Source organism: Trichechus manatus, unplaced genomic scaffold (genome assembly GCF_000243295.1).
Source record: "Trichechus manatus latirostris isolate Lorelei unplaced genomic scaffold, TriManLat1.0 scaffold00005, whole genome shotgun sequence".
Classification (NCBI taxonomy): domain Eukaryota; kingdom Metazoa; phylum Chordata; class Mammalia; order Sirenia; family Trichechidae; genus Trichechus; species Trichechus manatus.
The window spans coordinates 11,400,679-11,428,409 of NW_004443941.1; the positions used below are offsets into that span (position 1 = coordinate 11,400,679).

Here is a 27,731-nt window from a genome sequence, read left to right on the forward strand (position 1 = left end):
GGGGACAGGAAAGCTGGACAAATGGAAATGGGAAACCCAAGGTCAAGAAGGGGAGAGTGTTGACACGTCCCAGGGTTGGCAACCAATGTCACAAAACAATATGTGTGTTAATTGTTCAATAAGAAGCTAATTTGCTATGTAAACTTTCACCTAAAGCACAGTTTAAAAAAAAAAAATCCCTGCCCTTATAGAATTTATCATCTGGATTAACAGCAGCAGCAACAACAGATTTATTCTTATAGACAGAGTAAGAGAGCTCAATATGCAGTATGATGTAGAACTACTATATTTTAAGAGGATCATATTTTATATTATTTTCTCAGTGTGTAAACCAATGCTTAGCCATGGGACCTTAATTTGAAAAACGGACCCTTCTCCTGTTTATGCCCTTCAAAATTAGACTTTCATTATGCCCTTCAAAAGTAGACTCTAATAAATACTTTATTCAAATATATTATTAAAAGTGGATTTCACTTACAATAGGCAGAATAAATGCTTAATTTCTTTGGTGGGTATTTATTTACCTGTGGTATTCAGACTAAAATAAGCTTTTTCGTATATCTTCAGTACAGATGTTATCACTAATTTGTAATTATTGATTGTGATTCTACTATGTACCTGGCTGTTTTCTGGACACTTTGCTGCTGATAGGGCAATGAATAGGAGAGACAGGCTTCTACCCTCAGCTTTTTCATTCTCAAGAGGGAAGACAGATAATATTGCACAAACAAAAATGTAATTAAAAATAGAACGGTACATAGATGCGGAGTGACTGGAGTCAGAAGAGGGAGTTTAAAGGAGTGCTTGGAGCAGGCCTCTCTGGAGTAACATTTGACCTGAGACCTGAATTCTGAAGGAATCAACCAAAAGGCGAAAACTTTTAAGACAGAGGAACTTACAAGTGCAAACACTTCCAGGAGAGTGAAACTCGTGTGGGTGGAGCTTACTAAATGAGGAGGGTAGATGCTAAAAGCTAAAGACCAGAGAGATGGGCACCAGTGGGTCACACACAGCCTTATAGGTTAAGATAAAGACAGAAGATTTAATTCTAACTGCAGTAGGAAACTATTAGGGGTTTTAAACAGGGGAAGGCTGCAATCTGATTAACTTCTTTAAAAGTTTAGCTTGGCTTCTGTGTTTAGGTGAAAAGGATAGAAGCTGGGAGACTATGGAGGGAACTATTGTAGTGGTCCAGGTGAGAGATGGGAGCAGAATCTGAGATCTTTTAGAGGTGAATGTAAGAAGTGATCAATTCTTGAATTGGACTGGAATTAGAGCCTACATGTGTGGATAGATCAGACATGGCAGAGAGGGTAAGAGAGAAATCAGAAAGGTATGGGCCGGAGTTTGGGGTTGTGCCCTTTACCAAGATGGAACATGTTTTATGTTTGCTCATTTTTTGGTTTATTTTCAGAATGAATTTAAATTTTAGTAAAGTGGCTATGGTATTCCAATTGGAAATGTCAAATAGGCCATGGATAATAGGTGGATAATGGAGCTCAAAAGAGGGGTCAGGGATTTAATAGATAATAGAGGGAGTAACCGAGAGCCCTTAGGTCAAGAGGTAGAGGATAATAGAAGAGTGCCAAGGAGGGAGATGTGAACCACTCAGCATTTAGTGGGTTAGATGTGCATTCAATCCCAGAATGACAGCAAACAACGATTAAGATCTTTTGGAAACAATACTTGACTTTCTTGACTTTTTCCAAGATAAACTTGCAAAACCGCAACTCCAGAATAGAACCTTAATAATGAGCACAATTTTATCAGTAAAGATAATTGCTGTGCTGTGTAAATAGGCAAGATAATGAGAATTTCCAAGTTTATTTTTAGTTCAGGTAGTTTTTCTTTTATTAAATGATATTCCGAGTTGTCAGAACCAATGAGAAAGCCACATGACTCATACTTGTTTTGCAACGTTCTGCCACCATATGGTGTTTAACACTGTGGGGTGCTGACTATTTCTTGAAGCAGCTGGTTTGTGATCAACATTTTTTGCTATTCACTTCTTTGTGTGTTGAAGGCAGTATTAAGCAACTTCCCTATTAAAGAAATCCACCTTAGTTTGGTAGCACACAGCCACACAAACTCCTCATTTCCATCCCATTCTTATTCAACATAGCCAAGGTACATTGTTATTAGCTTTTTTGGTGATAACATACTATTTTAAGGACAATGGGGTTGAGCTTACAGATAAAGTTTCAGGTTACCCCTTACCTGTAAACGAACCTTTGAAAGTAAAGTTACAGTTTGTGTCTTTGTGAAATTTACGTTGTTAAATGTTAAATGCTATGGCTCATCTATTTTTTGGTAATACCAGTTTTTCTTCTCTTTTTTTGAACCTCACCCTTGGTAAAGTATTGCATTGATTCTTCTTTTTTTTTTTTTAAATCCTATTAGACCAAAGATTGTGAAAAAAATGATAATAGTAGCATCTGTTAGAGTCATGGAATTTTAGTTCAGACAAAGATCTTAGCAATCCTCTAGTAGCACCCTTTCATTTTACAGGTGAAGAATTCAAAGCAGGGCAAGACTTGGCCATTTTCATATAGCTGGTCAGTGACCTAGCCAACCATAAACACGTATTGAATAGTCACTAGTGCTTCAAACCAGGCTCAGCACTGTGGGTACACAAAAGGATGTGATCTCTGTTCTTGAGAATGGAGACAGATACATAAACAAACATTTATAAGGTAACAAGATAAATGCTGTAGGTAGAAAGTGCTTTGGGAGTGAGAAAGAAGTGCTGCTCTTCTGCCTCCAGGTTTTAGCAGACACTTCATAGAGGAAATTTTTGGTGACTTTCAAGCTTAAAAATGTGTTCATTGTTAAAGAAGATGAGCTCACTTTGTAGTCCTGTGTTCTAACTGAAAGCTTGTAATAGATCACTATTTTTCTTTTTTAGAAGTGTACGCTCTCTAAATTGACCAAGACCCTTTCTAATTTATTTTCCATCTATAGAGGCAACGGTTTTGAGCTATGATGGAAGTATGTTTATGAAAATCCAGCTTCCAGTGGTGATGCACACAGAGGCTGAGGACGTGTCCTTACGATTCCGATCCCAACGTGCCTACGGCATTCTCATGGCAACCACCTCTAGAGATTCTGCAGACACCCTACGCCTGGAGCTAGATGCAGGGCGTGTGAAACTGACGGTCAACCTAGGTAACAACTTGCCTTCCCCATTGAACTAACACTTTTCACTTTTTGTTCAGTTTTGCCTGCCAACATTTATCAAGTAGCCTGTTTGCTATGGAAAGTCAAAACACTTAATGGTCTTATTTCCATCATTTAAAGTAATTTAGGTTCTTTTGGCATCTTTTTCTATTGTTTTTATTCTGTTTAACATAACTTACTGTTCTGTGATTCCTACCACGGTGGGTTCTTAAAAGGGAAGCCATGTCTATCAATGAGGTTAATTGAAAATATAAATGATTAGGCTCGAAGATGCCTGAAACTGAAATTTCCCTGTTGCTATGTTTACTGACATTCTGATTGGTTATAGATTATATCCTTGCAGATAAATGAAAATCTACTTTCTTTTACTTTTATACTGTACGTACAAAATACCAATGTTCTACTTGGCTATCTAGATCGACATTTGCTCTTATTCTATTCCATGGGCTTCTCCTTTGAATAGTCACCTACGTGGTACCACATCTTTTCTGGTTTGAAATACTGTGTGGTGATATTTTGCTATCAAAAGGCAATCCACAACCCTTCAATGCCCAAAGTCTGCGGCCCTTAGCAAACAGCCACGAGGACACTGAAGACACAGGCTCTTCTACAGAAGGATAATGCTTTCCTGCTTGACTGTAGCAATAAGAAAGAGTCACTACAGTAAAACCTCACAAATCTGGATGAGTTATGGATGAAAGCTAGACTGAATAAAGAAAAAGTCTGAATTGTAGGCTAAAAAAAAAGAATTAAAGAAAAGCAGTTTTACTCCCTTCAATTGCATTCAAAAATACAAATTAATAGCTGAAAAAAATCTTATCCAATAAAGGTCAGACTAGGCAGGTTTTAATGAGTAGAAACCCTGGTGGCTTAGTGGTTAAGAGCTACAGCTGCTAACCAAAAGGTCAGCAGTTCAAATCTGCCAGGCACTCCTTGGAAACTCTATGGGGCAGTTCTACTCTGTCCTATAGGGTCGTTATGAGTCGGAATTGACTCTACGGCAGTGGGGTATTAAGAATTACCCATAATTAGCACATTGTTTTATGCAAATTTGTCATCACTATATAGTAAAGTCCTTGAAATCAGTTTCTTCCTGAAGTGAGTCTTTTGAAATCTTATCTGTTTACATTTTGTATTTTTCTCAGCAGATCTCTACTCATAATTAATGAAGAATTAATATTCTGCCCAATAAGCTTCAATATTATCATTAACTTCAAATAAGAGGAGTCCAAATTAATGAGGTTTTACTGTATTTTCCGAAAGTGCTAAACCATAATAAATAGAGAGATAGAAATAAAATGTAAAACTAGATTTACAAAAAGAGTAATAAAATGTTATGAGGTAAGCTATTTGTGGAAACCCCACCTACATTTTCAAATATTTCTAGGCAGAATGGTATCTCATTAAATATAAAATCACTTCACTGGAAGATTGCTGCATATAATTGCATTCAATTAATATTAGTTAAATTAAGTAAAAGTATCGGAGTGTTTTGGTTTTTTTTAAGGTTACTTAAACACACAACATTCTCATTTACTGTTCTGTTAGAGTACCCTCTAGTGGCAATGATAGGTTACTACATGCCAATCAAAATAAGTCGCCTATTTTCAGTAAAAGGGCTGCTAGCCCGAGCAGAAACAGTACTGGGAAATTTCCAACAGCAAAGCATTCTGTAGAAAGAGTTGTGTAGGTGCTGGTCCTTGGCTGTTTGCAACCACTTTTCTGATGCGGTTGACGACACATGACAAACTCAGCTATATGGAAACAGAATCTAGGTTTATATTTTTCATGTTCCCCAAAGGCATTAAATACTAAAATGAAAACCAACCAAAATATATCTATCTATAAAATAAACATAAAGCATCCCACATAGTCTTTTAAAAATAACCATTTTAATCACAATCTGTGTTATCCAGACCAGACGTTCTGTTCTTACAGTATCTGCTTTTATATGAAGTAAGTATAAGAAAAGGAAATCAGTAGCAGTGTTAACCGTGGCACTTAGTATATAGAGATAACACTGTTAGCTCCTAGCAGAAGACCAGGCTTGTATACTCTGAAGAATGCCAGCACTCTTTAGCCAGCAGAGTTTCTAAAGGCAACATACAGTTGGTTCTTCCCTCCTCCAGTCAGTTCCAGGCATGGAATCCAGACAACATCTGGCTGTTACTTTTTTGTGCCCAAGCAAATAAAATTAAAAGAGAGAAAAAACAAATACATTAAAATGAGGTGAGGATAATTTTAACATGTTCTCCATTTGACCACTGTAATCCTCTTGGCCTTTGTGGGATATTAGATTTTGGAGGTCCAAGATGTCCGAGCCTAGCTGGGCTTGCACTGTACCCCATTGTGACGGAGCACTTTTTAATTATGCTGAAAACAATGATATGTTCTTTCACAGATGGGGAGAAAGTTGCAGCCAATCTAAGCCAAGCATCTTTGACAGTTAACAACTCTTTTTTTCCACTTAGATTTGTCACCATGTAGCTTTGTTTGAATTGGCCATTTTTTTTTAAACTTTCTATTGTTGTTTCCAATGGTGAACTTTTTAAACAATAAATCTGGGTTCTAGAATATGTAAAGAATAATGATATAGAGTGGCCATATTTGCATGTGTCTGTCCCCGGAAGGGTGGACTGTGATTTTATTGGATGTCTGCAGCTATTACCTTGAAGGATAAATTTTCATTTTTCATCTATTCTTCCCCATCTAGATTGTATCAGGATTAACTGTAATTCCAGTAAGTGCCTATTCAAAATTTTTAAAATGTTATTCCTCCATTATGATGTAAGCTAGTCGAGCAAAAGAGAGAAAGAGAGAAATGTAGAGTTTATAAAACTCATGAACTCACTTTTGAAATGGACCAGTCCATCATCTGGGTGTAAAAGTTCATTTTGAAATCTGTCCAGCTGAAGACTTTTCCACTGCAGCTCCTAGCTCTAAGTGGGAAAAAAAATGACATGTATTTTGTAACAGACGTTACAAATATCTCTATAAACTGTCCAGCACTCCAAATGGCATTTATATTTTGCCGGATCTGGAACTACGGGGATTCTCTTTATGATCAAATAGCCGGGAGAAAATACTATGGGTCTTATTGCCTTCATTTTTATTTTTTATCTCTTAACTCAAATGTAGAACAAAATATATTTAATTCCTTACTTTGAGAGCTAACATTAAATCCTTCTAAATTTAATCAAGGTTTTAGACAGGAAAATCTGTTTTCCCAAATTTTATATTCACAGAAAATTACTTGTCTAAAGAGTTTTCCCATGTTCATTAAGAGTATTTACATGATGAATTTTTACATCCTAATCATATATCTGCTAAAATAACCAACATCCTTCAAATCTGTGGTATGCATGCCAAACAATGAGTCAGAAAAAAAAAAAAGATGCATGGACTGAGCTTTATTTGAATTTGGACTAGAGAAACTGAAAGGATATGAGGACTGTGATTTTATTTTGAGTTGTAGCATTATCTTAAGAGTAAATTTATTTTATTTCTTTACATAATTTCTTTACATAAATGTTTAGGTTTTTCTTTTCCAGGTTCTGCCGACCACAGTCAGGAATGTCCTCCAACGATCACACAGTTCTTAGCTATTTAAATGAAATGATTCTAATAAGCTTCTAACCTGTCATTGTCATACCCAGTAGAAATTTCTCTTTATCCATGGAGAAGCGCTGAATATGAGTTGACAGAGATTACCCTCCAAGCTATTGGCTGTGTTTCCAAATGGCAGTAAGTCATCCTCTGTGGAACAAAATGGCAACCTCAAACTTAAAAAAACAAGAAGCTTTTTCTAAGGAAATGCATACTCTTTAGAATACTGTGCTTCTTACGACTCAGCTTTGTCTTAAAATATTCTAATATGCATTTTTTAAGTAGCATAAAAACAAATCTGCCTAACTACATCAGTAAAAAGGTAACTTGAATCACGACTTACGAAAAATTAAACTGATAAACGTTTACCAACAGAGCTGGCATTAAAAATCATCTCAAACAGAATAGTTCCAGGAAGCAATCTCTCAGAGAGCTCCCACACCAGTGGAATTTTTCAAGTGTATATCATTCTCCTTTCCAATCTCATCTCTTCTACGCTTTTTGAAAAGGAACCCATGTTGTGCAAGTCTAATACTGTGGTCTTGCCTTGCTTTCAGCTCTGGAGCACAGACACAAGCAAAGTGACAACTCCCAAAATACTTTCTTCCAAAGCCAGTGATGTGCTTTAATTGCAGCTGTAGGTTTTCTTGATTCCTCCTGAATCTGAGAAAATCCATGTGGGAAAATATTTCATTCTAGGTCTCTGCCTTATGTACTCATTTTATTTATGTTAAGCATACAGCAAAGCATGGATTTTTAAATTTACAGAGTGTAACTAAATAAACTTTAGCAATTGATAGAAGTGACCCAAACCAAATGCGATCCTGAGTTCTCTAGCTACATGTACAGCATTTTTAAATATATGTTAATTGTATAATCACGCTTGTTAGACTGTTTTCCTCATTCGGTCTGTGTCAGGAGACTCTGATATTAAGCGTAATCTTTTTTTCCTTTGGATGCTCCACAGAACACTACCTTGGAAGACAAAGGTTTTTGGTCGTTAGTGGAATTTTTCCCTTTTTAAGGAATATGTGTTAAATTTAAATTATTTGAACCAAATGGATGATTATAAGCTTTCAGTGCATACCTCGGACAGGGCTGCAATTGCTTTAACTTGTCAGCAGTCACTGGAAAGAGCGTTCAATTAACAGGTAACATTTTCATTTCTTTTTGCCTTTATTTTATTTGAGGAACAGTAGGCAGATGCAGTAGGAAGACAAGTTGCCAGTGGCCAAGTTATTTGTCAAGTTTAAGGAGAAGGAGGAATCCATATATCAAATAATACAATCCTAACTCACAGTTATTCAATGAGCAGAGATTTCCACCTGTAGTGTTTTTCTGGCCAAGAAAATAAATGAATAAAATCTATATCTCAGTGTAACTTGTAGTTTGATGAAAGACTGATTTATTGAAATTATTCTCTGTGGGCTATAAGTTTGCCTGAAACCTAAAAGGTGAATATATGTTCATTAAGTCACCGCTGTATGATGCTGCCATCTCTAAATATTGTACAGTAACTAAGATATCGATTGTATTATGAGATTAATATGAAATACCTCAGGTGATTAAAAAAAAAAAACAGCTACAGGAACTATACAAACTATAATATAAAAAATGACCTTACACTGAGAATTAATATTCAACTCTAAGTTATTACGTTTGAATGGAAACCTTCCCAGACAAATTTCTTTGCACTTTCTCAGAATTGCTCTGCTGTTTCCCATTTTTCCTCCCAGAGTTTACAGCTGTTGTTACTTGATATGGAAAAGAAAATATATGTAGTATCTGACTCTTCGACTTTTGATAGTGAAGAATTGGTAGTGGGCGAGGAGAGCTGCGTGCGTTTAGACCTGCGGGACTATAAGAGATGGTAGATACATTTTATTTCCCACCAGCCCTGTGTCAGTAGAGAAGATGTAGAGAACGAATCTTCCAAGGACAGGCCAGGGGAGAACCTTTGGGTTAAAGATCCTGTGAGAAAGAAAGATTTTTAATTTCAGACCATCTCACTCAGATTCTGTATTGTTACCCATTTTTCTCCTTGTCAGAAAAGCTGGCAAGGATCTTTAAATGGAAGGAGAGAGCCTGTTGTCATTTAAAAATCAACAGCTCGTTTTCACATGTGGAGAGCGTACTTTAAAAAAAAAAAAAAAAGTCTATTAAAAAAGAGCCATCTTGGTGTCAAAATGTATGCTTTGATCTTTCAGATTACAAATGGAATGTCTTTGCACATAAACCCATACCAATCTCAGTTCTTTGATGCCCATTAGTTTATATCACTGTTAGAGTACGTTTGGCATCTGCAACTTGGAATTAGATTAACGTCAGTTTTTGCAAATTCATGGACTGAAACGTGTTGATGGTTTTCCGCCCTTCTTTGTCCAGGATGGGAATGAAGGGACAACCGGATGACCCTTGTGTCCACACCTCATCCCATCTTGACAGAGACTATCATGGCTCAACAATTTTATATGAAAGTTGTTAAAACAGCCACCATCTCTTAATGCAGATAATTTCTTCCCTAGATAGTGAAGGGTACTTCAATAATGGTATATCAAAAAGGACTGTGAAGTCACATTCTTTAAGCGTAATTAAGAAGACTAACTACTTAAAATTAACGAAGAAAGCCCAAATTGTTGGCTATTTTACTAAAAAGATTAATAGTAGAAATCTATACTAGCACAAAATAATTAGTCTTAATATATTATCACCAAGAGAAGTCAAATTAGGCTGAATAAAATATTCTATGACTAATACATGGATTATTTGCATGAAAAGATGAATGTTTCATAGTCCCTTGTCTGGTCCATAATAAAAATTGACTAAACAAGTCCTTAGAAAAACATAAAGAGTGCAAAGGGAAGTTTCTATGCCTTGTGAAATTTCCTCAGATGCAGAATCAGTTGGGTCTGTATAGGCCCTTGGTCTCATTCTGTATTTTTTTTTTTTTTTTTTTTTGTCTGCCAGAGTGCATAGCCTAATGTCATGGTAACTCTGGTACCTATCCTAGAGTTACCAAGAGAGTCTCAATTCCAAATTTGGTGTCCAGTAATTCCCAAGAAGATATTCAAACTCATTAGACTCTGTGTTTCTCAATAATTTCTTTTCTGTAAATTTGGACTGTGCAGTGATAGAAGTGATATGTTGCATGCTTAGATGTCCCAGTTTTTCTTCTTTCTCTCTTCTTCTAGTAACCTTAAAAATTATTAGTGCTATAGTGTTTGAAAGTTTAAATATATTGAAAATTTAGGAACTAAACTTGGTTCTATGAATTATAAAACCAGAATACCTATTGCTGTCAAGTCAGTTCTGACTCACAGCGACCCTATAGGACAGAGTAGAACTGACCAATAGGGTTTCAAGGGAGCGGCTGGTGGATTCGAACTGCTGACCTTTGGGTTAGCAGCTGAGCTCCTAACCACTGCACCATAAGGGCTCCTATGAACTATAGGTGAGTCCTAATTATTATATGTCACTAATTTAAATATGCAGTAGATGCAGGGCAGCTTTTTTTAAAAATTACAAATCAGTGACATCTTGCACAATGTCCTTCTTGCCTGCAGAAAGGTATGAGACCACCTCTTCATCCATAGAAAATAATTGGATTTTAATAAACTCATGATATTTGCTGCTTGCTTTGCTTGTTTGCGTTCTTTGGGTTTCTTCATGCCTTACACATTTCTCTCTTCTCCTGCCCACCTGCTCTTTCTTCTTTCCTTCTACCAAGACTTACTCTTCCTACTTCTCCATTTCCAATGTTGCTTTCTCGTCTTCTCTTTTCTCTTGTTTTCCTACAAGACTAAAAGCTCTGTTTGGTTAAAAAAAAATTTTTCCCATAGGCAGACATTCCAGATACTTTTGACTTCTAATAAAAAATGATTTATCTAAGATGCAGAGACAGTAAAATTGCAGATGACATTAATGCAGACACAGGGTCAAGGGCTGAAGTTCAACTCCTTCTATTTGAGTTTAGCATCTAAGTATTGGAGAGAAAGGGCATCGAAGGTGAGCCGTTAACCCTGCTTGAATGTAGTGAAGAAACGCTCTGAATAGTATGTTATTGGAAAATGTACTTTGATGGATGTCTGGAATGGATAATAAAATCTTTGCATTATCATTTTATTACCAGAATGAAAAGATCAACTGGATATTAGTTATCACCCATTTTTTTATGTAGATAAAAATGGGAAGTAATAAAAGAATGCAAAATGTCAACCAGTGGCACTTCAGCCATATTAGATTGCTTTGATCAAACTGTCGTTTGGCAGGCTACTTAAAAAGATCTGAGGAAATTTCTGGGTGCTGGCACTTGTTAACATGAAGCAAATGTTCAGTTCAGAGCAGATGCCTGGTTTCCGAGGAGCAGACAACGGTAAAAGGGTGTCTCCTTCCTCTGCCCCCACACAACAGTCGGTGATTTGTAGAGTTACATCAGTCAGTGCTTCTCAGTGATGGGTGCTGTCCACATGCCCAGGGTAGAAGCTGCTTCAGGAATAAAGGAAGGTGGCTATATAAATACAGAATGCGGAAGGTTTTTGTTTTATTTTTGGCTGAAAGTGCAAATGAAGGAAAGGAAAAGAAAAACAGGTTTATTAATGATTATTTTTAGCAAAACAATCTAAGAAAAATTTCTTATATAAGACAGACCATAGATTTCTGAAGGAAAGCAAGTAGCTAAAACAGGCAAAGGGACTGGCAAATAAGGAAGATGACAATGAGACTTCAGGGAAAAAAAAAAAAAAAAGAATAAAATTTAAGAGAAGCCCGTCTGAGTGATCCCTGTCTTTAAGCTTACGAGAATTATAAAGATGAGTACAGTTGTTCCACGCACATTTCAATGGCTGCGTCATCTGGGCAATCAAATCGTAGTGTGAGGGCTTGATAAGTAGAAGACTTAAGTCTTTTTTAGTGAACATCTAATCGGTCCATGGCTTATAGACAAATATACAATGGCGCAGTGTTTTAAAAGATTATTCATTTGTGCAGGTTAAGAATTCATCTTGAAACCAGACTCAGCTATTACTTTATTCACTAAAAAAAGTGCATATTGATAGTGCGGTAGGCTGTGCTCAAATTCATGAAATTCTTTCATTTGTTGAAAGCTGGCATGATAACAATAACCTAAGTAAAAATTGTCAGAAAAACCTAGAAAGATTCAGAAAAAGCACCCTAAACTTGACATTCGTATATTGGCTTCTGTGACAAAGGAACATTCTTTTGTACAACGGAATGTCACCAAATGCAAGAGACCACTGTCCAACACTGTTCATCAGTGTATCGGTCAGGTGCTTTGGTTTATTGTGTTATAGAAAGAGCTGGTTTCTAGTCATCCACCACTGCCTTCCTGGTCTTGAGTCTCTTCTCTCTTTTTTCTTTCTTTTTTCCATTTATTTTTTTCTCTTTTCAGGGAGGAGGAGTAGCATTTCATCACATTACCATTGAGTCAGTCAATCAAGGGTAAACATTTGAATCAGACATGTCTTGCAATTAAAAAGACTTTAAAAAAAAATTTGCTTATCTCATTGCGAGATGTGTGAGTAGAAGTCCATTACTTTTAAAGAAAATATAAGAATTTTCTGTATTTGGACTATTAGTTCTTTTTACTTATTTGCCCAATAAGGATTCAAGCCCATAGCAAGTTAATGCCTAAAGGATCAAAAAGACCAACCAGTACTCCAAAACCAAAAACCCATTGCTATTGAGTTGATTCCGTCTCACAGCGATCTTATAGGACGGAGTAGTACTGCCCCATATAGGGTTTCCAAGGCTGTAACCCTGTGGAACAGGGTAGAACTGCTCCATAGGGTTTCCAAGGCTGTAATCCTCACGGATGCGAACTGCAGATGCTTGTTGGGTTTGAACCACCGACCTCGGTTAGCAGCCAAGCGCTTAACCACTGTGCAACCAGAGCTCCTCACCAGTACTGAGGCACCTCTATTTAAGACGGCTTCTGATCCAAGGACAGCATTACTGCCTTGACAGTGATCTCATGTGCTATTCCAAATGTCTCATTTTACCAGTGTAGACAAGTGTAGATTAGAGCTTCTTTCAACAATTTTTACATTCTTACTTTTACTCAAAAGTCATTAACTGAATACATACCTTATCAATTACCTATCAGACCCAATGAAAATGCATATTGTGATCATGAATTTTAATTACCCACTTTGTAGTCCCTAGAGAGCAATTATTTGCCTGCTACCTACTGAAATAGGTGTGTAATTTGAAAAGTGATTTTTTTCCCACTTAACTACAGATCAGTCATGATAAAAGCAAGCATCTCAACTAAACTTCTATTTTTAGGAGCATACATGCTCTTCATTAAGCCCCAATGGCCTGAGATGCAGGACATGAAAAAAAAAATATCTTGAAGAAATTTGACTTTTAAAGATTTTAAAGAAAATTTTTAGAAAAAAATATTTTAGAAAAGTAGTTGTTTTTCTATTTGATTATATATGTTTTACTGTGTCTTGGAATTGGCAGTGATGTCTGAGAATGTGGCTTGACTATTTGGAGATATTTACACAATTCCCAAATGCTGATTTTTAAAAATTTAATTACGACAACCAACATTTTCACAATGTTAATTTAAGAGAAATACTAGGATTCACATTTTGTAAGTTTGTGTTCCTAAAGGGAGGTGGTACAAACTATAAAGACCTACCAAAATATAAAATATATCAATTTGCATTGATGTTTTTACACCCTCGATAATTCTGCTATTCAACTGGAATTTTGGAATCATTATCATTACATTGAAAACTCTTTAATTCATTTCCCACTCAGATGCCATGCTCATTTAAATGTCTTTCAGACTGAATTATACCACTATATACCAAGAAATCATTTGTGAAGCCCATTGGTAACTTTTACTGTATTATAAAAGGCTATTTCTAATGTAAGGGAATATACACTCCAGTGCTTTATAAGTACTCATTTACTCAATTGTGTAATCACCAGCTCTTCGTATCTATTCACTAAAAACAATCCCTGGAGACAATTGCTGCTCAACACTTAGGAACAATTAACATTGTTTCTACAGTGTTTTATACTAACTCACACTGCTCTTCTGGGTTAGTTCATTTATTTTAGGATTTTAGGAAGAGACACATATTAAGGTTACCTTAGTTAATGAAGATTTATTATAAAGCACTAAGAGTTAATACAGACGGGAAATCATTTCAGTCACAGCACAGACAGATCTTGAGGATGAGGTTAGAACTAGAAGGTTGTTCAGGACGCCACAATGTGACTCCAATGGCCAGATGATCTTGCCACCTCTTCATCTGTGTTATCCAAGGATCCTTCCTCAGGTTTTCTGCCAATATTTTGGTTCATTTCTCCTCTGTCATTTCTTCTGGTACTTCTGCTACTCCCAGTCAACTACCTGTCCTCTGCTCTCGACTGCTTTGCTTCTACTTGGTTTTAGCAACTACTTTTTCATGTCTTCTGCTTACTCATGGTGTCTCCTACCTCATGGTTTCTGTTCACTACCTGTGTGTGTCCTTTGGCTTTGTGCTGCTTCTTCACCAACTGCTGAGTCTTTCTCTGTTAAGTATTCAGACACCCCTAGAAAGATAATCCAGTTGATTCATTACTCAACAGTGTCCTATTAAGCAGAGCTTTCAAATCATATCTCCTTGTAAAACACAGGTGAGAGATTTGAGATGTGGAGGCAGATGCCCACTCATAATCCAGTCAGCTGTCATCAGAGCAGGGGGTACATGGTCCATTCTCCTCAAAAGGATGTAGGTGCAACAGACTTGCAGCACAAACGTCTTCCCTCTAAACTGTTTGAATAAAGATGTTTTTGCTTTAGTCATAAAATGCACATGAGGATAACAATGTCTTCAATGTAGTGCTGGTTAATATATGGTGCATAAGTCAGGCGGTCAAGGCTCTTTAAATCGGGGGTGGAAATGCACAGGACCATCACAGAGACTGGGGATTGACATGTTCGGTATGCTCAGAGCTCTTCTTCCTTTCTTTCACTTGTTACTAGTGGGGGTAAAGGAGCAAGATGGACAAGATGTGTGTTTTGAAAACAGTTTCCCAAAAGGTAAAGTAAGAAAAGCTGAGTATTTAAATTGCTATTATTTTTACTGTGCCTAATATTGAATTATGTGTTTATTATTACTTGCTTTTGGAATGCATCATTCATATAATGGTGACAATTCTTCATCCTCCCATCCCCCACCCTAGGACATGGGTCTAAATACAGACCTGAAATATTTTGAGCATAATACTATTGAAATAAATTTCAAAGTCAACTGTCTTTTTCTATAGATAGTTATTGTAGTTAAAATTGCTTTAGAAAAATGTAGGATTTAAGCCAAGAATTAACAACTCTTAAATTAAAATTTCCATATGAAGTTTGTAGGTAGCCAGTGGAATTCACTCACTGATTATCAGATACATTGAGAAATCAACCAATTTTGAAGATCAAGAAATTCATATTGTAAATAAACATTGCTTGTAGACCACCTGAAGAATTTTGAAACATCTTACGTTTCCTTTGGGTGCAAAGGAGGTGGTTCATGCAGGTGAAAATGAAAACCCAAACATCATAGAACTAACATACTAACGGCAGTGGCATCACTTTTAAAATTGCCATTACACATTCTTTATGCATTATGAGTTCCCAATAAAATAAAATGAAGGAGAAATTATCTTAATAAGTTATGCAAAAATTAACTTAAATTCAAGACATATTCATTTGAGAGTGTTGGGATAGGCAGACCAAATGGTGTTAGACCATGATCACTATTACAGTAACATAAATAATAGTCAATATAACAATAATGAAAACCACAAAGAATTCTAAAAGTGACATTATAGATGATGAGATTCCTGAAATGTTTTTAACAAATTCTGTGTTTATAAATTCAACCATTTATCTGAAAATTCCATCCATTAAATCAAGATTTACAGTGTCAAACATAATACTTTTGGTAACTGGTCAATTATTTAAACTATTTGATCAATTAAGTAAAATTGATCAGCCAATAAGCAGTGATGAAATAATCAGTATCTCCTATTACTATGAAATTGGCAAAGAACCACTGTAACAAAGTTGCTTTTCTACAGTGTTCTGAAAGAATATCCATCAGAATGTTTACAGCACTTCCAGGTGAGATTGTCTGTGATTTTTAATTTCTTCTTTTTATTCATCATTTACTATTTCTAAATTTTCTACAATCACTTCAGTCTTTGCTTTTGCAATTTAAAATAAACAATTAAAAATGGATAAAAGTATCACTTTTCAGCCTTTTGGCTAAGACCAAGTGTAAAAGCACATAAAAGTAAATATTCTGCTAAGGCATAATTGAAACCAATTCCATCGTTATTTACAATAATCTGAGCTTACACGATATCATATATTTGTGATGTGGTATGTATGTTTTAAATATCTTTAGGTCACAAATTTCTCACTAATTATAACTGAGAAAATAGAATGAGTATTTTTTTAATTGGTTCCTAAGTAGAAATAATTTATATTCATATCTGAAAACTAGAGAAAACCAAGGAAATATACAAAAATAGCCTACCATTTCAGTCTCTAGAAAAAAATTTGTTAACATATTCTTAAGTGTCCTTACAACATATAATACTTGGCATGTTGTATACATAATATATAACACATTGTATAATATGTATTTCTTTAAAAATATAGAACTACGGGGTGCATGTTTTGCAACATGTTCTTTGATTTCAGTAACATATTGCAAAGATTATCCCCAGTATGTGAGTATAACATAGTAGTTTAAAATTTCATCTTTAACTTATCTCAGATTTTATGCCAAAGAAGGTCCAGTTCACTGAGCCAGTTGGAAAAAAAAAAGATAAAATAGGGAGGAAACATATATGTGAAAAAGTAAATCCTATCATGATTTATCAGAGATCTCAGAGCAGTCAAATGAAAACTGATTGGAAGCATTTGTGAGCAAGATCTTTAGAAATAAACCAGATTGGAATATCTGTAAATGAGAAGATACTTCTAGATGCATTGGTATAGGTTATCATTGACTGTAATGACCTACTAAGTGAAAACCTAACCTCACCATGGAAAGATGGACTAGGAACAGACACACAGTCATAACTTATTATTTCTAGAAGTTGGTTGAATCTCCAAATACTGTCTCCTCAGATAACCTAGTCAATTTGGCATAAGATCTAATTGCTACTTAGTCATTGCTATAGCTGGATAATCACTGTTTTAGAAGGATTCCTACGGATTAAGGCGATCCATTCATTTCACTAGACTTCGTTCCAAAGACAAATGCAAACCAAGTTGGAAATAAAAAGTTTCAAATAAATTCCCGGATTCTTCCAGTTACTGCAATAAATTGTCGAGTGGAATTGTGGCGCTCAAATTAGTGCCTAAAAATTTGCCTAATAAGTAAACTAACAATGACAAAAGGAAAAAAAATCCTTAATACTATTACTAGAATATTAAAAATGCAAACTAAAAAGTTATTTAGTGAATATTTATATCGTTGATTAGAGAAATATTATTATTCTAATTTTTACATAATCAATGACATGAATTATCATTGAATGTTGGTCCACAGCCTTCCTTTGAGCACTCATTGGGGAAAGAAACTAAAAAGATCAAACCGAATGAGTAGCTATAGTTCAGCAATTCTGAAGAAATCTTTAGAATGTATTTTCTTTAAGCACATAGGTACATAAATATGTATTATAAATATGTAAATATGTATTGAGAAATAGATTTTCAAGCGTATAATGACTTCCCAGAAGAAAGAAAGGGGGAAAATAAAAGGGACTGAAACCTAAATTTTTTTTTTAAGTATGTTTCTTATATTAGGAGAAAGTCTGTACAAGAATTTCTCAAAAATATTGAGGGGTGTACTAAATTTTGTGAATTCAGTCTGGCATTTGACAATTTCCGAATGTACTTCTATCAGCAACATGTGGGAAGTAAAACACAGTTAATGCCGTTGTTCCTTGAATTATGCAAAACTCAACGTTCATCTTGGCCTTCTCATTAGGAAAAAAAAACTACAACTCTTACAATACTGTGTTCAGATGAGGAAGGATATATTTAATAACTGTTGCACTTGTGACTATAATCCATGGTTTTGTTTGTTTATGCACTGTCTAGTTAAATAGTTGTAAATTTCCAGATACTCAGTACCTGTATGTTAACAAAAAAATCATTCAGACAGCTTGCATTGTATAGGTACTGCGTAAGACACATTCAAATAATCCTTTTTCTTTTCTCCTTACACCAATACTGAATGCATTTTCAGTTTATAATGCTTACTTAAAACCACGTTAAATGTTTATTAACGAATTTTATACCTGCTAGCTATTTCTTAGAAATGATTTTTTTTCCTTAAAATAAAGTCACAGTCCAAAATTTTCCTTTCATTATATTTAAGTTTATTTTATTCTGCTTCGTCCTCAACTTGTCAGTTAAGCTAGATTAGACTTAAATGGAGCTATTTTAAAACATTTCTATAGTAGTATATTTATTTAATATGTGTTCATTTTTATTGTATTGTAACAGTAATGATATTTTTAAAAGGTAAATTACATTTCTTAAGATGTATGTTTTTCATATTGAAAAATATTTACCTCAGAGATGTTTATCCTGGTCTGTCAAAAATGGGTACAGTCAATGTCAAAGGTATAAAGACTAAATAGTCATTCCCTAGTAGATTATTTAAACCTTGTTTATTTATTTGCATAGAGCTATATTTAGCCAGAGATGGAGCAAGAGGTGAGGCAGGTACATATACTGAAGTTTATTTTTTTTGAGAGTAGAGTGATGGTGGTGTGCATTAGGAGTATAACAAGGAGTCCCTGTGGGGTGTTTCCAGCAGATCTCCAAGATCAGACCCTCTTGCAGACAAGATCTATGTTGTCTCGTAATTCAATCCTCATTAAGCCTTGAGTTTCCTCCTTCCTAAACCAGCTATTCTGTATGCATTTGCAAGTCACTGACTGCTAGCCTTGGGTCATTTTGCTGTTGTAGGCTATATACATCATTAAGTTTATTTTCCAGGGAAATGAGCAAATAAGCTGTCCAAATAATTAGCCAGATAAGCAACTGAGTTCCCCTAGTTCCCCAGTCATAGGACTTACCAGATTCCATGCTGCCAATATGAACTAGGCAATGGAGATCTCTGTTCATTGACACGTCTTAGTGAAAGGAGGCGTGAAAAGTGAATAGAGTTATTTTTCATTAACTATTTGACTAAATTTAATATCAAGAGTTATTTCATCCACCATTTTAAAAAATCTCACAAAATCTAAACAAATGAATCCATTAAAAAATGGCTATTATACTCAGAGCACTGAATTGTAGGATATAGGATATGAGCTCTGAGGTTGCTATATCATTTAGAAGTTAATAATAGTAGTGGCAATATACTAGTATTGATAAGTATGTGTATAATCACTATTATCTTTATTATTATGAAGAGCTTATCATATACCAGGCATTGTTTTTAAATGCTTGAAATGCATTAAATCTGTTATGACATATTTTTCTTATTAGCTCCATTTTACAGATGGGAATACTTAGACACTGAGAACTTAAATAGTTTGTCCAAAGTCACACAGCTAGTAACTTGTGGAACTAGAATAAAAACCTAGACGGTCTGAGTCCAGAACACGTGCACCTGACCAAGATACACACACGTTAAGCATTAAAGAAAGCAAGGAAAATTTTAAATAGCAATCCAACCAAAATGAATATAATGTGATTAGTCAGCTTATGACTATTTCATTTCTCCAATGGATCTTAAAAAGTTTATAAAATGACTTTACATCGTTGGTAGTGTTCATTAAAAAAAAAAAAAAAACTCCAAGCTTAATATTTGACTTATATTATTTGCTCAGAGTGGTTTTTAATTGAGGAGGGGTATTTTTGATATTTTTTAGTAAAAAGAAATGATCTATCTTTAGAACTCTATAAATGTCCGTTTGCCTGTAAATAAAAGACAAAGCAGTCTTTACAGAGACGTTCTGGGTATTCCTCAAGGATGTATCCTAGCTGTATTGAGCAGAGCTTGAGGAATGGTAGAGAAGGAGAAAAGGAGTTTTGTGGCTCAGCAGGTAGAGCAGCTTGATGGTTGTTAGGGTGATGCTTCTGTCATCCAGCCCAGGTCATGATTGACACTAGGCCTGGCCATTGAGACAGGTCTGAGACAGCTTCTCTGATACCCTAGAGGCACTGTCATTAAGTGCAGACAGCATGAGGAAGGTGACCCAACTGTGCCGCTTACATGGATAAATGAAGGGTTTTGCCTCTAGCCTTGTCTATGCATTCCTGAATATAGAACTCACTGAAGAAACTTCCAAATAACTAGCACAAACGTACACTCCTAATCAAGGGTGGCTTCATGGGGTGCAACTCACACAGTTACACGGGGCTGTGTGGTTAGAAGGGCGAAGAGCTTGACTATCTTGATGTGCGTAATTTTGAACCCGGGTCCACATTCTCAGTTTTCACTAGATCCACAAATTACGTAGCTGGCCCTGCTCTTGTGATGTTAAAGTGGCAAAAGAAGATTCTGGAAGTGCTGTTTACATGTCTAATTTTCATCTGTAATTAAATTTTCTAGTTTATTCATGGGATGAATAAAAATAAAGAATTTTACTCCCAGCCCAATATCTAGAAGTTGAGAAAGGATAGAAACATTTAATGAGGACTTATGCTCCTTTGATTTTTTTCTCAAGTAAGAGTTGAATTATTTTTAAAGTAATTATTTTAAAATCAGAAACTCAAGGCAAAGTCAAAAAGCGGGCTGAGGGTGTCATAATTTTAACCCGAGAAACACATCCTTTTGCCATTTGCTGGAGGAAGTGCTGCAGCCAGAAGCCGTGACTCAGGCATCGAGCAGTGGAGCTCTTGCTTCTGTTTCCTCCTGGCCTTTCTCCCTTCCCATCATTGTCACAAGGACTAGCCTCGTTCCCAGCCTCCCTCTGGAGACTATTGTCCTCCAAGTCAACTGCCAAATACAACTTGTTAGTACCTGCAAAAACTGACAGAGAAAGAAACCTAATTTTATACAAACACAGACACACAAATGTTAAACTTTTTAATGAAGGCTCAAAATTTAAATGACTAAAATTGATTGACTCTCAATTTGCAAAGCAGAAAAGGAGACTAATGCATCCTAGATTTTAGAAGTTGGAGGGACTTTGCAATTGGTGTATGCCACTTAAAGCCTTTTAAAATTGTTTTTAGTTTTTGCTCCTGTTTTTGTTCTACTGATAAGAAAACTAAGAACAGGAACAATAAAACATAGACTGAGCATAATTAAGGATATGCCAAGAATTAATGGCAACATTGAATCTAAAACTCAGGTTTTCTGAGACTCAAACTAGTATATTTCCATTACTTTAGTTCTTTAAATACTCAATGTAAAATCTTCTGGGAAAAGGAATTTGAAACTAGCTGTTTATTTATTTGCAACTTACAGGAGTCTGAAAACTACAGCCCATAGGCTGGCTGTCTGTTTTATTAAATAAAGTTTTATTGGAACATAGCCATGCCCATTCATTTGTATATATTCGATGGCTGCCTTTGTACCACAGTGACAGAGTTGGTAGTTGCAACAGAGACCACGTGACCTAAAAAGCCAAAAAAACAAAAGGCACAAACTAATTTTTAAACTACTTTAATGGCATACGGGTAACCCAGAATTAATGAAAATAGTTAAATGGGATAAACAGCAGACACAACATGGACCATCCAGTTATAAAACTTCATGAGTCTAAGAATTTATAGCACTGCACCTTCTGCCCCTAATTCAATCACTGAATGCAATAGGCAGTTTAATGGTCTTAAAAACTATTAAACCAAACAAAAAAACAAATAAACAAAAAAACACCAAAACCAAACCCATTGCTGTGGAGTCGATTCCAACTCATAGCGACTCTCATGTAAATATAGAACCAATTTATACGTGCAGGGTAATGATAAGCTTTTATTTTTTAAAGAGTTGATAGATGACCTACTGATGTTTTAGGATCCACTTTCCCATAATGCTCATCCTCAGCCCAGATATTTTTTCTTGTGGAGAAAACGTAGCCTGTCATTCATAAAATGCACATAGTAAACGTATAATTTCTATAAGTCGAACTGTGTGGAGTCCTGGGTGAAATGCTGTTGGAACAACCAATCTAAACAATTCTTTGCATTTCCTCTAAAGTATAGAGGATCAATTTATTGTTCAGCATTGACTATACTGGCTACAGTTTATAATCAGTCCATTATAGTTTGCTGGTACTCATTTACGGAGAAACTTATAAAATGAAATTCCCTCAGCTTATAAATGTCCTTCCTGTGTTTTTCATGGGGCTTTTGGACAGATGAATGCCATCAATGTTGACTGCGTTGTCTTTGTTCTCTGTGTGAAAACCTGCTTTTCACTACAGGTATTCCAGGTATCTATAAAGCCATCTAATTTTATTAGTCTGAATTATTTTATTTCTTTCATTTTAACCAAGAGTGAGATTCAACCTTCTCTCCAAGACAGCTGTAAATTCCTATTTTTCTGGTTTCTTTGGTAAATTAAGAATAATTTACAACCAATGTGTTGCAAAGTTCTAGGGTAGAGACTGAGCCAGACTTGATGCACAGAGATAAATTAACACCGAACCTTAAAGACTTGAAGGCGTGGCAGTCAGTTGGTAGCACCTATACTGTCCATGTCCTTAGAACGGCAGAAAATAACTGTGTGTATATTGTGCATGCGTTTAAATGAATTCTCAGCAATCTAGTAACATATGGAAAATAGCTTTGGGCTGTCGCAAATCTCATTTGTAATGCCTATTCTCAACAGACTTTTTTAATTTAAATGGACATAAGTCTGTAACTACAAGAAATGTTTAGAGCATGGAAATAGCAAAAATATGTATTAAAATTTAATGATACAGAGGATTGCCATCACAAAGATTAAGAAGGCTTGCCACTGCTCCTACCTACCTACCCTCCTATCAGCTCTGCAGTCTGCTAGGTAATGGCTGTGAAGAAGCACTCATCAGAATCCCCATGCTCAATGAATGGTTTGATTGAACCAGCAAATTAACCACTGAAATAACTGGGTAGAGTTGTTAAAATAGAAATTACTTGCATTTGATGTTTAAGGCAAAGAAAAGTTGAAAAATCAACTACGAAATATTGACTTAAGAAGCAAAAAGCCTAAACAATGCATTAGTAATCAGATTAAACAAATTGGATTTGTGCCTAATAAAATGCATAATACCAACATAGAGTCTCCAGTGTTATCTAGGAGGGAATAAACTATATGCGCATTCTATAAGACTACGAGAGAGGGAAGATCTCAGTCTTAACTCCACTCCTTACCACCTCTGAGACTTACTACAATTCACTCAACCCTCCTAAATCTGTTTCCTTAACTACTAAAAAAAAAAAAAAACCCTCTATGGCTGAAATAATAGGTTACAGTAAGAATCAAGTATAAAAATACATATAAATCATAACTCCCTACTATACACAAGAAATGGTTGTGTTTAAAAATTGAACCAATTCTTTAAAATATTTCTCACATTAGTGCTGGGAGAAAGATGTTAGCCTCAATAAGACATGTTTTGATGAAACATTAAAAAAAAGAAAAAAGCATGAAAATGCTGGAAGAAAGATGTTAGCACCAATAATGCATGTTTTGACGAAACATGAAAAAAGAAATGCTAATAGGAATTCACGTCATTAATGGCTGGAATGAATATAATTTTATCATTAAAACTTTGGCAAGAAAACAAAAGACTCTTAACCTCAAAATGTCAACAGTTGAGCCATCTTTCTTTATCAATTCCATATATTTAAATGTATGTGAGAATGTGTGAGCTCAAAGGCACCATAGAGATCAGCTAAACCATCTCCTCAGCTTATGGATGGGGATGTTCAGACACTAGAAGTTGAGTGTGTTAGCAAAGTTTACATTGCTGGCTACAGGTGGAAACAGATCCCAAATTGTGATGCCCCTTCAAGTGGTCCTTCCACTATAGCCTATCTTTGTTGTTGTTGTTGTTAAGGTGCCGTCGAGTTGGTTCCAACTCATAGTGACCCTATAGGACAGAGTAGAACTGCCCCATAAGGTTTCAAGGAGCCTCTGGTAGATTTGAACTGCCAACCTTTTGGTTAGCACCTGAGCTCTTAACCACTGTGCCACCAGGGCACCATCATATCTTTAGCACTAGCCATTTCAGCCTCCCTAGATAGAAGTATGGTGTATTGTTCAGAGATGTTCTTCCACCAGGACTTAGGCAGAGGGTGTGCAGGATTTCCTAGGAGTGGGATCTTCTGTAGTGTAAGCTGGAAGATGTGACAAAGAGCATCTTGTCCACCTCTTCATTTTAGAGATGAAGAAATTGAAGCTTAAGAGCTTAAGTTGCTAGCCAAAGGTCCTAGAGCTGGGAGGCAGTGTCATCCACAGGGAAGCATGCAAGCTTTGATCAGGTCAGGCCGAGGATGGAACTGGGTTCTGTTGCCTGTTAACTGTGTGACCTTGGGGCAGGTAGTTTTAGCTTTCTAGGACTCCATTTTCACATTTGTAGAATGATAATAATGCAAAGATGAAATAAGATAACAGATCAAGCTTCCTTAGTAGAAAATCAAGGACTAGTAGTTCCCTGTCTAGTGCGCTTTCTACTGCACATCATGTTAGACACGGGTAACAGTGTTTTGGACTGAGAATATTAATTGCATTTTTAAAAGCCTTGTCTTCCAAAATCAATCTCTTCACATTTTTAATAATGCAAGAATGGAGCTTGAAGTTGGCCCTCAGGGAGTTCTATGAACCAAAGGGCTGTTTTTAATTGGATTTTGTGCCTGTTGTTATGGAAATAGTTTTTCAATAGATTAAGCATTATGACTTTACTGCAAGATGAAGCCCAGAATGGGGTATAATGATGATATCACCCTTATGCTTCTTTTCTTTGACAAAACACATTTAAAATTAAGAGGACAGGTGTGAAGGTGCTTCAGAAGTACACATTTCTAAGAGGAAGAAGAAAAGGGTTCTTCTGTAAAAATAGCTTTTAAATGATGTATTCGCTTTTCAGAGATCAAAGCTGAATGAACTTTGCTGCCAGTAGGATGCTTAAGATGGTGCAGCTATTAAACCCTTCTTTCTTCACTATTGAAACTAGAAAGGGTTCCTTTCATCCTGGAACTTGCTTTCAACATTTGGTCTCAAAGCATGTTTGCAGTTTCTGAGCTAATAGGCTCCCTTTAGTTATTTGGTGATCTAGCTCTCAAAATTGTTCTATCTAGAATCATTTTTACTCATGTATCTGGATGTGTAATTTAACTTCTCTAAAGAAACAAGAAGAGAAGTTTCCTAATCTTAATAATGACCTTGTTTAATGATTCGAGATAATTCTTCCTGCAAAATTTAGTTTAGTGATATACTGGCTCATTTTAAGCCCCAGAGACACCCCAAACAAGGAAGATAGAACTTGTATCATCAGCAACACCATAAGAAAGATGTCTAGGGGCTGAGTAGATGGCCTGCAGTTCCAAGAGCAAACAATGATCTCCCGTGGGGTGGACTGTTGAGGTTTCTTCCACTGGTTTCCATCTGTCTATCTGTCTCTCTAATCTTTCTTCTTCTTTTATCTTTGTCCCTGGCTTATGTCTCAGGCTTATCACACATCCTCCAATGATCCTTAGACATTGATTGTTCTTGCTAGTGGAATTTGGTTGAAGAAATTATGAACCACAATGCTGGTCATGAATCAGTTGAAAATCATGAAATTCAATGATGCAATGAATGCCATTTATTATTTCAATGCACCAGCAAGTTTCAATACTTAGGAGAAAAAAAAAATCCATCACCAAATAACATATTTTTAAAAAAGTTTTCATTATTTTCTATCAATGAATCATGTCTGATTAGTAGAAACAATATTTTTTTAATGTCCAGTTACATTAAAAGCTAAAATTGTTTCTGGCTACAAAAAATAAAATTGTTTCTTACTTTGTATTTAAGTTGAAGGTAGACATAGTCCAATGTTGTCATTTCAATAATTTCCACAAAACAACTTTTTTAGAATGTCTGTTCTAAACCAATTTAAATCACATTCGCACAGGTTTACATATATTCGCGGGTAGTTAGTTACTTTCCCAGTTGGTTACATTTCTGGTTACACGTCTTGCCCTCCATCTTTTAGCTGTTAGCTGAGAACCTCCACCCTCTACAGTTTTTAATCTCACTTTTGTTTTCTTTCTATTCAACATTTGGCCCTTTTGGGCTGTGATTTTTTTTTTTCTTCTTTACTAACTAGGAGTCAATACTTTTACCTATACTCATTTTCTCTGCCTCTACCACACACAGAGAGATTGGCAACGTCTAGGTCAATTAGTGATAAGGAGGTTTTTATATTTATTGTTTAGACACAACCTTCCATAAATTTAAGAGGCAAATGAAACAGAGGATGTGATGGACATTGAAGCTACATGATGGAGAAGCTGGGGAGCAGCCCAAACACAGTATAGTACCCTGAGCAGCCTCCTCTAGAGTCTAATCAGCTGGTTGTCCACCCACTGAAAATGGTTAGCTAATGACCTATGTTTGGATCACTCCCCTTGGTCAGAGGTGACAGGACTGCGAGCCACTCCTTTAACAGCAAAGTGATAACTGCACAAGTCAGAGAACTTCCCTCAGAAAAAGAAAAAAAAAAAAAAAACGTAAATTTGGGAGGTTTCCCAGTGTCTTATTGCACCTTATTGACTGTGCCCGTTTATGACAACAGGTCCATTAGCTTGTCTTAAATCAATGCGTAATGTTAAAGATCCTTCTTAAATGCTCACACCTGAATGTTTGTTAACTTGACATTTTCCTTGCTTGTTATGACTCTAATGGGCTTGAACATTGGTCCAGCCAATCTCTCTTCCCTCCTTTCTCTCTCTTCCTTCTCTCTCTTTTCTCTCTCCCTCCCTCTCTCCCCTTCCTTGTCTCTTTCTCTCACTCTTTCTCTGTGAGGTTCATTTGTTTGACTGATTCTGAGCGTCCATAATGACCGTTTGGCATATTCTACAGGCAAAGGTCCCGAAACCCTTTTTGCCGGCTATAACCTCAATGATAACGAATGGCACACAGTGCGCGTGGTTCGTCGAGGAAAAAGTTTGAAGTTAACCGTGGATGACCAACAAGCCATGACAGGTAATCCCCCTCTACCCTCATCACCTTTTCTTATGCTGAAGCTTTAGACTTTATCATTTCGTGCAGGTGGCTTTGGAAACCAAGACCGAAGCATAACTGCAAGCTGATACATACAGTTCATTCCTTTGTTTGAATTTTTCTAATAATAATTCAGTTTAATAAGCAGCCTGTGTGGTGTTTTGCCCCCGAAATGATCAACACTTTTAATGTCATCTTCTTTGCCCTTTAATAATTCAAGAAGAAATGATAACGTATTTTAATTTTCGTGGCTTGATAAATATCTTAGGACCTCATAAAATATTGAAGTCATTGTCTGGATGCTAATTTCTGTTTAGTTTCTTTCTTTGTTATATTTTTTTGGTGATAAACAGCAGCAAATTCTACTTTTTAGCTTCTAGATAAATTGATTGGTATACTGGCATACCACTTAGGTGGACAGCTTTTTAATTTTAAGTGATAATAGATCATTTTTGGCCATTTACCACGGTTGGTTAAATCTGATATTTAGGACGCTGTTTTCAATTCCTGGTTCATAAGTTTCCTGAGATGAACCTTATAAAGTTTCACCTCAGAGACATGGGGAAATGGAATGAAAAAAGGTATCAATGCACCTTCATCGTTTGACTGAAAGTAACTCCAAGTGTATGACCTTCTGGGATATTAGGTCCTTTTTTCTTTTTCAAAGAACACCTCCGTGTTAATTATTGTAATGTAAGACACAAGATGGTCCTGGTGAAGTGGGGAAATATCTATACTGTATCCAGACCTAAGAGGGTTCCCATG

The 27,731-nt window shown here is 35.8% G+C and overlaps 1 protein-coding gene across 10 annotated transcripts in view; it reads left to right on the forward strand.

Annotated features, from left to right (window-relative positions):
* The window catches only part of NRXN1 (neurexin 1), a 1,216,111-nt gene that overhangs the window by 564,884 nt on the left and 623,496 nt on the right, over nt 1-27,731 (forward strand). For 5 of the 10 annotated variants that reach the window (XM_023735226.1, XM_023735234.1, XM_023735242.1 and 2 more), the window contains 3 exons: nt 2,962-3,165; nt 5,891-5,917; nt 26,826-26,948. In XM_023735226.1, coding sequence (XP_023590994.1) covers nt 2,962-3,165; nt 5,891-5,917; nt 26,826-26,948 — 354 coding nt within the window. The remainder of the gene's footprint in view (nt 1-2,961; nt 3,166-5,890; nt 5,918-26,825; nt 26,949-27,731) is intronic. The other 5 variants (XM_023735250.1, XM_023735247.1, XM_023735249.1 and 2 more) reach the window with 1 other exon arrangement.